The 12,345-nt window shown below is 40.1% G+C and overlaps 1 protein-coding gene across 2 annotated transcripts in view; it reads right to left on the bottom strand.

Moving 5' to 3' along the window:
- The window catches only part of taf2.L (TATA-box binding protein associated factor 2 L homeolog), a 74,367-nt gene that overhangs the window by 37,103 nt on the left and 24,919 nt on the right, over positions 1-12,345 (bottom strand). For both annotated transcript variants that reach the window (XM_018268229.2, XM_018268228.2), the window contains exons 11-13: positions 6,881-7,016; positions 5,024-5,178; positions 2,307-2,421 (exon numbers count right to left, since the gene is read on the bottom strand). In XM_018268229.2, coding sequence (XP_018123718.1) covers positions 2,307-2,421; positions 5,024-5,178; positions 6,881-7,016 — 406 coding nt within the window. The remainder of the gene's footprint in view (positions 1-2,306; positions 2,422-5,023; positions 5,179-6,880; positions 7,017-12,345) is intronic.

A 12,345-nucleotide genomic window follows, 5' to 3' on the forward strand; every position in this document is an offset into this window, starting at 1 on the left:
TTATAGTATTTTAACGTCTTCACACATTGGCATGAGGTTAACCAAAGCAAAAAGTCTGGAAACCACTGCCATCGATGAAATGCTAATGCATTCACTATAAAAGCAGTGTTATTTGCAGTATAACGGCAGTGCAAACACAAGGCAGGAAGGAGCCGACATTGGGTGAAGAGAGTGGGTTGACTGGGAGGTTCTGTTAGGTCCTCTGTATGGTACTGGATGAGATGTTAATAGAATGCAGTGGGGACAATACAAGTAAGGCACTCCTGCATGAAAAACCATCATTTAATCCAGCTTTTCCAATATTGCTAAAGATGGAGCTTTCATGCTCTGTGCACAAAGACAGCGGTTGGAGCAGGGCCAACGCTTATAACAGAGAAAAACATTAAGCACACAGAGAAAATGCTTTTGCACTGAAAAGGCAGGATTTAAAAAAAACCTTGCTGGGGGTGAAAGGGCCGAGCCTTTCCCTACGTACTGATTACAAGAGATAAAATCATAATGACAAACATTTTCCATGTCTGAGGCCAATGATTTCCATAAAACATGTTTGTGGGATAGAAAGAGTTTACGGACTCCCCTGGGTCATAATAAGGCTGCAAAACTCCAAATAGGATAAATGTAAAATCCAGAATCAGGCCTCATTGTGTTGCCTACAACAAACAGCGGATTTTTAGCAGTTATGCTTTGGTCAGGGATTTGACTGCACTGCAGCCACACAGATCAGGATTTTATATAGTACTGGAACTATGGGCAGGTAGTTAGAACTACTAAATTATTGGTTATTAATAAACTTAAAGTGGTCGTTCACCTTCCAAACACTTTTTTCAGTTCAGTTGTTTTCACATTGTTCCCCAGAAATAACGACTTTTTTCAATTACTTTCCATTATTTATTTTTTACTGTTTTTCCAAAATCTACGTTTAAATTGAAATGTCCCCGTCTCTGGTGTTTGAGTCTGGCAGTTCAGTAATTCAAGTGCAGACTCTAAACTGTTACAATTTTGCGACATTTCTCAGCAGCATCTCTGGAGTATTAGCGACTATTATATCAATTCTAACAGCTGTCTGTAATGAAACTCAGGGATTCTGCTCAGCAGGGACAAAGTCAAGAAATGTATCAACTAAATGTATCAATTTAGAACAGTTTACAGGGTCAGCGACCCCTCCCCCTCCCAGGGCTGCTTCAGAAGGTGAAAAGTGACATTTTACACTTCAATATTAAAAAAAAACGGTCACACATAGAAAATAGAAATTCTTTGGAAAAAGTCGTTATTTCTGGTGATCTATCTGAAAACAACTAGTTGTTTGAAGGTGAACCGCCCCTTTAACTAGCACTCTTTGTATGACAGATTATTCATAAATACCTTCCCACTCACAGTAAGCTGTCATTTTAAAGGAGAACTTAAGCTTAAAGGAATTGTTCAGTTGTAAAAATAAAAACTGGGTAAATCGATAGGATGTGCAAAATAGAAAATGTTCTCAATATATTTAGCCAAATATGTAATAAGACTAGAGTGACTGGATGTGTAACATAATAGCCAGAACACTACTTCCTGCTTTTCAGCTCTCTTGCTTTCCACTGATTGGTTACCAGGCAGTAACCAATCAATGACTTGAGGGGGGCACAAGGGCCATAACTATTGCTTTTAAATCGGAGCTGAATGCCAAGGATCAATTGCAAACTCACTGAACAGTTATGTCCCAAGTGGCCTCCCTGTAAGTCACTGACTAACTCTAGAGTTAGAGAGCTGCAAACAGGAAGTAGTGTTCTGGCTATTATGTTACACATCCAGTCACTCCAGCCTTTATACATTAAATTTTTGGCTTGCCAACTATATTAGAATTTTTTTTTTATTTAACACAGCCTATTTACCCAGTTTTTATTTTTACACTGAACTGTTCCTTTAAAAAACCTAACTCAGATTTCCTTTAAATGGCATTTTGTTTTCTCAACAGCAGCCCAGAGCCAACTGAGCATGTGCAGTGCCACTGACACACAAAAGATGGCCTAATAAGATCCAAAATGGGGAGCTGCTGGGGACAACTTTAAAGGCCTGGATTATTATGGTTATAGGAACTTGTGGGCTGATACAGTAAGATCAGTTTATAAAATACAGAATTTCTAGCCAAATTCACTGTAGACTTTAGTTCTCATTATTGGGTGCCCACTGCTTGGAGTTCCAGAGAATGAAGTGAATAAGCATGTGAGGTTCAAGTCTTCTGCTAATTGGGAAGACAACTTGTCCATTAACCTGGTGAGATTTTAGGCCATTTCAGCTTCTTGTGGAACTAGAACAAGGTTTCTTACCACATATTTCTGAGTTCCCAGAGAGGTGTAGTCTTGTTTAATCTCCAGTTCCAAAACATTTCGTTTTCGATTAAACGCAAAGCTGCCATAGAACTTAACCACCCCACTTTGATCTCTGCAAGATAACGTCAAGGCTCTAATAAGAAGCGGTCAGATGCGTCATGACATGTTTGCGATGTGAATATTCCCTAAAACATATTGCCCTGGAAGTAAAGCCACAATGAAGTTGCTTTTCAGCTAAAAGAGCACCAAAAAGGGTTAATAAATCATGTGCATGAGAAAACCAACCTCCAGTTCTGCACCATGTTTAAGACTTGCTGTCTATTCATACTATTAAGCCATTTTACTATATGTCTAAAAGCAGACATTTGAGTCAACATCTGCCTTCCGAATGTGGTTACTTGTTCATCAGAGGCTGTCTGTCCGTCTATAACAGTAGAACAGAGAGGCCCCTGGGAGGAATTTTGGGAAGAGGAACTGCTTAGTCTGCAGGATCCGACCCTGAAGCATGGCCAGTAGCCTGAATAGGAAATATACGGACATTAGAATAAAAGAACTTTCCCTCTCATTTCCTTTTGGGCTTCAAGTGCAAACATTATGGGGCACATTTACTTAGGGTCGAAAAGCGAGGGTCAATTAACCCTCGATATTCGACCATCGAATCAAAATCCTTCGACTTCGAATATCGAATGATATACGGCATATACTTTGATCGAACGAAAAATCGTGCGATCGAATGAGTAAATCCTTCGAATCGAACAATTCGAAGGATTTTAATCCATCGATCGAAGGATTTTCCATCGGTCAGAAAAAGCTTAGCAAACTTATGGGGAAGGTCCCCATAGGCTAACATTGAAGCTCGGTAGGTTTAAAGTGGCGAAGTAGGTAGTCAAAGTTTTTTTTTTTTAAAGAGACAGTACTTCGACTATCGAATGGTCGAACGATTTTTAGTTCAAATAGTTTGATTCGAAGTCGAAGTAGCCTATTGGATGGTCGAAGTACCCCAAAAAAACCTTCGAAATTCTAAGTTTTTTTAACTTCGAATCCTTCACTGGAGCTTAGTAAATGTGCCCCTATATATCTTGTTTATTATATTCTATACTTTGAAGGCTAATGGCACACATGAAGGGTTGCTGTCTGGACTGTATTTCAGTGGCTTGGACAGTAAGGTTGGTATTAAAAATTGACTCACTTTTCAACACCATTACCCATCTGTCCTTTAACCCACCAGGCCCTAGCTTGATCTACAATGAATGGTGCTCCATATTATGGACAGTCTGCCAGCCCAGAAAAAATCATGGTTCCAGCATTCCATACTTTACATAGAAAGGTTTGCTGCAACCATCACAGAAACAGATGGAGCATAAATATGAAGTAAGAAGACCATGGAAGGCTGGAGGGCCCAAGAGGTATAAGGGACCAGTGGGGCCATTGCAGTTTATGAAAAATGCCTTATTACCACATTTCAAGACAATGATTTGGCCGTGGGGTCCAGTAACTACTACATATTCCAATGGGGGAAGCCTATCCAAATCTGATCCGTACAACCATTCCCCACATCACACACACATTCAGATTGGTGCTTTACCTGTTTACAAATAATCAAAATTTGAACATGGGCACCCGTTCTGCACTGAGCCACGTACAACCAATCTGTATTGCATAGATTGCCTACAGAATCCAATTATTTGCCCGAGGGCTTAACATTCGTATCAGTCCAATTTGGAGACGTTGAATTGACTAAAGGTGGCCATACACAGAGAGATTCTCCCGTTTGGCGATGTTGACAAACGAGCGGATCTCTCCCCGATATGCCCATCTTGAGGAGGGCAATATCGGACTCATCTGATCATGGGCCCTAAGGCCCAACGAGCGGATAATAATGCAGGAGTACGGGCAGTTGGATCGTGGGACCGCATCAACGAACAGATGTGGTCTGCGATCCAAAGGGATTTTTAACCCTGTCCGATAGACATCTGGCCGACTTTCGGGCAGATATCGATCGGGAAGCCCGTTGGATGACCCCACACATGGGCCACAAACTGCTGACTGTTTGTCGGCAGCTTTTATCGGCCCGTGTATGGCCACCTTAAAGGGGTTGCTCACCTTCAAATTAACTTTTAGTATGAAGTAGAGAGTGATATACTGAGACAATTTGCAATTGGTGTTCATTTTTTATTATTTTACGGCTTTTGAATTATTTATTCAGCAGCTCTCCAGTTTGCAATTTCAGCAATTGGGTTCCTAGGGTCCAAATGACCCTAGCAACCATGCACTGATTTGAATACAAGACTGGAATATGAATAGGAGAGGCCCGAATAGAAAGATGAGCAATAAAAAGTAAACTAAAAAACTATAAAATAAATAAATAATGAAGACCAATTGAAAAGTTGCTTAGATTTGGCCATGCTATAACATACTAAAAGTTAATTTAAAGGTGAACCACCCCTTTAACTGTATGACTAACCTGAAAACACAAGTGGGAACTTCTTTCTACACAGACAAACAGTGATTTTGCCATCAGCAGAAGCAAGATATATGGCAGCTTAAATATAAATTCAAATATAAGAAAAAGTCTGTGTGACAAGGGTCTGGGCGATTTGCATGAAACAGAATCTTGAGAGATGATAAAGACGGTAACTGTAATTAATAAGCATATTCATGTCCAGCGTGCTGTGTAGATGACTGCTCCTGTACTTCACATATTGAAAGGATACACCCATTGTTTTATTAGAGGCTGAATGTCTTTTCCAGAAACGTTGGAGATGGATTTTAAGAAGCCAGATGTGGAAACCAACATCTGACTCCACATGTGGGACTGGAACTTCTGAGACGAGGCCGTGCTGGCCAGGCTTAAAAGCTTGTTGAAAACCTGCAAGGAAAGAAAAGCACCTTTCTCAGCTACAAAAGAAATGTTAAAAGCTGTAGTAAAAAAATGAATGCAGAATGGCAGATCAATGTAAAACATATATTATATCCCATGCCTGGAGATGAACAAATCGTCGGCAGATACTGCACAGATGCTTAAACATTTATTTATTATGCAACCGGCACCTTCTAATTTTTTCACGTAACCCAAAGGTTATGCCTTGAGGATAAGTGCTCCCCCTGAATGAAGTGCTACCTGCTTCTGCTAGTGTTGCCAACAGACTGGCCACTATCTGGGCATCCTCTGTGTGTGTCATTCAGACAGACACAAGGTGTACTCTCTCTCTCTCTTGCTGCTAGCCTCTAAACTTCTGGAACATCTTTTCTTTTCCCGTATTACTAAAGCTGGCCATAGACTCAAAGATCCGCTCGTTTGGTGACATCGACAAACGAGCAGATCTTTCTCCGATATGCCACTAACGGCATGGCTATATCGGGGGTAATCTGAACGTTCGGCCATATGGTCATGGATTACGATACGCCAATGGGCTCTGACGGGCCAGATATCGATCGGGAAGACCCCGTACACGGGCAGATAAGCTGTCAAATTGGTCTAAACGACCGATATCAGCAGCTTTCTCTGCATCAATAACTGCTAGACCCAATGCAATCTGGCTTTCGACCTGCACACTCCACTGAGACTGCCTTATGTAGAGTTGCAAATGATCTCCAGACTGCTAAGGCCAAATACCATTAAGGTGGCCATAGACACACAGATTCTATCATACAAATCGAGCATTCGATCGCGTGTGGGGAGTGCCGACACCTTTCGTCCGGCAGAGATCGGCCCACCGGAGCCCATTGCACATCGTAATCGGATCGTTCGGCCATACGGCCAAACAATCAGATTACCCCCGATATAGCCATGCTCGTTTATGGCATATCGGGGAAAGATCCGCTCGTTTGGCGATATCGACAAACGAGCGGATCTTTGCGTCTATGGCCACCTTGACTCTTTTCTCAATCTCCTGGATTTATCTTATGCTTTTGATACTGCTGACCATTGTGTTCTAATGCAAATTCTCCATTCCATTGGTATCTGGGATTGAGCTGCATCCTGGTTCTTTCCCCACCTTTCTAACCGCTCCTTCTGTTACTCTTGCTAACACATCCTATTGTGGGGGTGCCTCAGGGCTCAATACTTGGGCCTCTGCTGTTCTCCTTGTACACTCTCTCTTTAAGAGACCTTATATCTTCATTTGGCCTTAAATATCGCCTGTATGCCGATGACATCCATATATATTTAAACACCCCCCTCAACTACCACTGACATTCAGACCATGAGAGCAAACAGATTACTAGCGATCTCCTACTGGATGAACCAACGTCGCCTAAAGTTCAACTTGGCCAAAACTCAGCTCATGGTCTTCCCACTTAAACCAAGCCCTTCCCTTCCTTTCACCATTACTATTGATGGCACGACCATTAACCCTTTTAAATCAACACGCTGCTTGGAGGTCATCTTCGACCAGTCTTTCTCCACCTCATATTAAAACTACTGCCGAAACCAGCCACAATATAGCCACACCAGCTTTGTAGGGCCAGTACACACAGTAAAATAGAGCTGGAGTATAAGCAGAAATGAGTGAACACCAGTTCTATGAACTGCATATTCCACAATAGGGCTTTAGCTGAAGGGAACTTACCTGAAGCATGAACTCCATGCTGATCCGGTTTTCAATGAGCCGTATGACCAAATGAGCTTTGCACTGAAACATGTTATAGTATTCCCAGGACATTGTGTGCGGGTGTTTGATTGAGAAGTGCAGATGGGACGCTGGGCTGAAAGCACATCACACAATTACTCACAAATGGACAGTATCTTACAGGGGAAGCTCAGATCAATGGATCCTGCAATGTTTCCTTCCAACATCGGCTACTTTGCCTCTATCTGTCCTACACATAAAACATTAGCAGTGAAGCGATTTTCTTGTTTGCCTCGGCTGAAGAAAGCTTAGCTTGGATCAATACAAGGAAAAGGAAATTGTTCTTAAAGGGGTTGCTCACCTTTGAGTTAAAGGAAAACTATACCCCCCAAACAATGTAGGTCTCTCTAAAAAGATATTGCATAAAACAGCTCATGTGTAAAACCCTGCTTCATGTAAATAAACCATTTTCATAATCTGATACTTTACTAGTAGTATGTGCCATTGGGTAATCATAAATAGAAAACTGCCATTTTAAAAAATAAGGGCCGCCCCCTGGGATCCTACGATTCACAGTGCACACAAACATATCATGCTTGTTAGGTCACATGAGCCAATTAACAGACAGAGTTCTGTCTTTTGCTTCCTCACTTCTTCCTGTTACAGTTAGAGCTGCAGTATTTCTGGTCAGGTGATCTCTGAGGCAGCACACAGACCATCACAAAATGGTGGCTCAAGGCAAGAGATGTACACGGGCAATATTTACTTAAATATATATTCCAGTTTGGTAAGATTCTTTAACATGCCACTTAATATGATGTAAACTATCTGTTGCTTTAGTGTTCATTTTGGGGCATAGTTTTCCTTTAACTTTTAGTATGATATAGAGAGAGAGATACTCTGGGATAATTTGCAATTAGTTTTCTTTTTTTATTATTTAAAGCTTTTGAGTTATTTAGCTTTTTATTCAGCAGCTCTTCAATTTGCATTTTAGGCAATCTAGTTGCTAGGGTCCAAATTACCCTAGCAACATGCATTGATTTGAATAAGGGACTGGAATATGAATAGGAGAGGCCTGAATAGAAAGAGGAGTAATAAAAAGAAGAAATAACAATTAATGTGTAGCCTTACAGAGCATTTGTTTTTTAGATGGGGTCAGTGACCTCCATTTGAAAGCTGGAAAAAGTGAGAAGAAGAAGGCAAATAAGTCAAAAACTATAAAAAATGAAGGCCAGTTGAAAAGTTGCTTAGAATTAGCCATTCTGTAAGATACTTAAAGTTAACTTGAAGGTGAACCACTCCTTTAATTGTATCTTTGTTGGGATCAAGCACAAGGTACTGTTTTATTATTACAGAGAAAAAGGAAATCATTTTTAAAAATTTGGATTATTTGGATAAAACTGAGTTTATGGGAGACGGCCTTTCTGTAATCCGGAGCTATCTGGATAACAGTCTCTGCAAAAGGGATCCCATACCTGTAATAGCATTAACGTCTGCATAATAAGAGTCTATTGAGTCTGATGACAGTGACTATTTAAAATGGGAGCACTTGCCCCACATCCATGAATCAATCTGTCAGGGTGACTTTTTGTGAATTAATTATATTATTTATTTAACACTGGACTCCTGATTTTACTCAAGATTACCTTAATTAGTATTCTTAGTAATTGCTAAAAAAAGCACTGTTTGCATTGGATGTTAGAATTCACCAAGGAGTTCCATGGGTCCTTGACCATATAAAGGCATAAGGCAACAGGTTGTGGGGCTCCAAGGTGACCTTCAATATCCTCATATTTTACAACAGTGGGTGCATTATATTTTTATTAATATACAAGTTTTTTCAGGCCATGAGACAGCCGATTGGTTGGATCATGTGGGGATGCCCATAATTAAGTAGCCCCCTTATTCAGATAACTGTTTAATTGGCTGCAAACAAAGTGGGGCTCATTTATCAACAAATGGGCAGGTTTGCCGGTGGACAGTAACCCATTCCAACCAATCAGGGAGCCAGCTGCAGGTAGAACAATGAAAGCAACAATCTGATTGATTGCCATGAGATACTGCCCATGGGCACTGTTGATAAATGACCTCCAGTGATCGCGCAGGATCCAGCAGATGAGCCTATTTTATCATAGCTTTTGGCATAGCAGTTTAAAGGGATACTGTCATGGGAAAACATGTTTTTTTCCAAAACGCATCAGTTAATAGTGCTGCTCCAGCACAATTCTGCACTGAAATCCATTTCTCAAAAGAGCAAACAGATTTTTTTTTTTTTATTCAATGTTGAAATCTGACATGGGGCTAGACATTTTGTCAGTTTCCCAGCTGCTCCCAGTCATGTGACTTGTGTCTGCACTTTAGGATGGAACTACTTTCTGGCAGGCTGTTATTTCTGCTACTCAGTGTAACTGAATGTGTCTCAGTGGGACTTGGCTTTTACTATTGAATGTTGTTCTTAGATCTACCAGGCAGCTGTTATCTTGCGTTAGGGAGCTGTTATCTGGTTACCTTCCCATTGTTTGTTGTTAGGCTGCTGGGGGTGGGGGGAGTGGGGTGATATTACTCCAACTTGCAGTACAGCAGTAAAGAGTGACTGAAGTTTATCAGAGCACAAGTCACATAACTGGGGGCAGCTGGGAAACTGACAATATGTCTAGCCCCATGTCAGATTTCAAAATTGAATATAAATTTTTTTTTCTCTTTTGAAAATGGATTTCAGTGCAGAATTCTGCCGGAGCAGCACTATTAACTGATGCATTTTCCCATGACAGTATCCCTTTAAGATAATGTAAAAATAAAAGGCAACTAAGGACTTCATTTTTTGAAAGGGTTAACGGTGTGCTGGGACGTATGTAATTCTATGGCATGTCACTCATGTAAATGGAAGCTCAGTGCTGCTGCCAGGCCGTGACGAAATTTACCAGCACAAGCGCCACAAAGTTAAGTATCCAGTAATTATAAACTGTGTGGATTTTGGCCATTAAATAATCACATTAAAAATATGGGCCAGAAACCGTGCGCCCGGCCCCACTTGTTTACTCCTTTTCTTGGCTACTTCCCAAAGTATCAGGCTCCACGGAAATCCCCAGTCTAATGCAGTAGGACAGAGCCAGGCTAGCAGCACTAATTCCTACCCAACTCACACTAAGGCTTTACATTTCCTACATGTTCTGTAACAACACCTCCGTGCCAACAGCATCTCCACATTATAGAGGTTGTTCACCTTTGAGTTAACTTTAAGTATGAAGAGAGTGATATTCTGAGACAATTTGCAATTGGTTTTCATTTTTTATTATTTGCGGCTTTTGAATTAATTCGCTTTTTATTCAGCAGCTCTCCAGTTTGCAATTTCAGCAATTGCAATTGTCCAAATTCCCTTAGCAACCACACACTGATTTGAATAAGAGACTGGAATATGAATAGGAGAGGCCTGAATAGAAAGATGAACAATAAAAAGTAACAATAACTATACATGTGTAGCCTTACAGAGCATTTGTTTTTAGATGAGGTCAGTGACCCCCATTTGAAAGCTGGAAAGAGTCTGCAGAAGAAGAGAAATAATTAAAAACCTATAAAAAATGAAGGCCAATTAAAAAGCTGCTTATAATTAGCCATTCTATAACATACTTAAAGTTAACTTAAAGGCGAACCACCCCTTTAAAGAATAAGTAAATAAGTGAATGTAAAATTGATGAGGGGGCTATTCTAAGAACTTTTGCAATGTACATTGATTATTTATTTATTTTTTATTCCAAGATATTAAAGGATACATTTACTGTTAACATCAATGAATTTTGTTCCAACAGCACCACCTGCTGGTCATTTTCTGACCAGTCTGACCACCAAGTAGTCAAGGAAGTTGTCAGGAGAACGAAAGAGGCTGCTCTGATGTTCTTCTGGTTAGGAAAAAGATTAGAAACCTTTCTCAAATCCTTCTAACCAGAAAAACATCAGAGCAACTCCCTTGACTACTTGGTGGTCACTACACTCTCAGAATAACCTGCGATTCGGAGCTGACAAAGGCATCCACGGAGTCGTTACTGTATTGGTTGAGCGGCTTTTATTAAACAACACTCTGTGACATTGGCAGTGGGTGAGTGATAGAACTAACGCGTTTTGTGACTACTTGGTGGTCAGACTGGTCAGAAACCAACCAGCAGGTGGCGCTGTTGTGACAAAATTTATTGATGTTAACAGTACAACAGTGTTTTCTGATTAAAGAAAAAATTCACATGGGAAAAAAACTCAAATTAGAAAATTCGGAGTGAAAATCCATAAAAACTCGAATTAATCGATTTTTTTCGTTGTAAAAAAAAAAAAAACTCGAATTAATCGAGTTTTCAAGCAAGAAACCCACCTGAAACCCCCCCCGAACATCATGAAAACTACAAACATCTTCAAATGGTTGAAGGGACCTCTGCTATTGACTCCTACATAACCTCGACACATTTTTCTAGGTATTATAAATCTCTAAAAATTAAAAAAAAAATTCCTTTAACCTAAAAATTTGCGTTTTGACTAAAAAATACCTGCAAAAAACTCGGGTAAAACACAACTCAATCTTTGATAAATAACCCCCTTAGTTTTACATTTCTTATTGTTGTCCCTGCTGAGCAGAATCCCTGGGTTTCATTTAAGGCAGCTGTTAGAATTGATACAATAGTTGCTAATATTCCCCACACATCCTACTGAGAAATGAATCAACTAATGGAGCAAATTGTAACAGAATCTGCACCTGGATCACTGAGCTGCCCAAACGAAAGACGATCATTAAAACGGTCAACAATAGAGCATGGAAGGCAATTGCAAAAAGCTTTTATTTCTGGTGAACAATCCTAAAATAACCAAAAAGTGTTTGGAAGGTGAACATTCCCTTTAAAGGGCATGTAAAGTCTAAAATAGAATAAGGCTAAAAATGCTGTATTTTGTATACTAAATATAAACATGAACTTACTGCACCACAAGCCTAATCAAACAAATAATTTATGCTTTCAAAGTTGGCTACAGGGGGTCACCATCTTGTAACTTTGTTAAACATATTTGCAAGACTAAGACTGTGCACATGCTCAGTGTGGTCTGGGCTGCTTAGGGATCGTCATAAACAAAGCTGCTTGAGTTCTGCTTGGCTGGGAAGTAAGGCGGGGGCTCCCCCTGCTGTTCATAAGTATGATTGTTTCCCTGCAGAGCAGTTAGGGACCGTCTGACAATTTCTATCCATAGCAGTAAATGAAGGGAGAATTTCACTGCATACAGTCAGGTTTCTTATAAAAAACGGTACACACTTTTTAATTAAAGTATATTGGAGATAGATTTCTTTTTCATTAAAGAAAGTAAAAGTGGGATTTTATTTTTTTGCCTTTACATGCCCTTTAAGAACAGTAACACCAAAAAAAGTGTATCAAAGTAATAAAAATATAATGCAGTGTTGCCCTGCACTGGTAAAACTAGCGAGTTTGCTTCATATA

The sequence above is a fragment of the Xenopus laevis genome, chromosome 6L (genome assembly GCF_017654675.1).
Source record: "Xenopus laevis strain J_2021 chromosome 6L, Xenopus_laevis_v10.1, whole genome shotgun sequence".
Lineage (NCBI taxonomy): Eukaryota > Metazoa > Chordata > Amphibia > Anura > Pipidae > Xenopus > Xenopus laevis.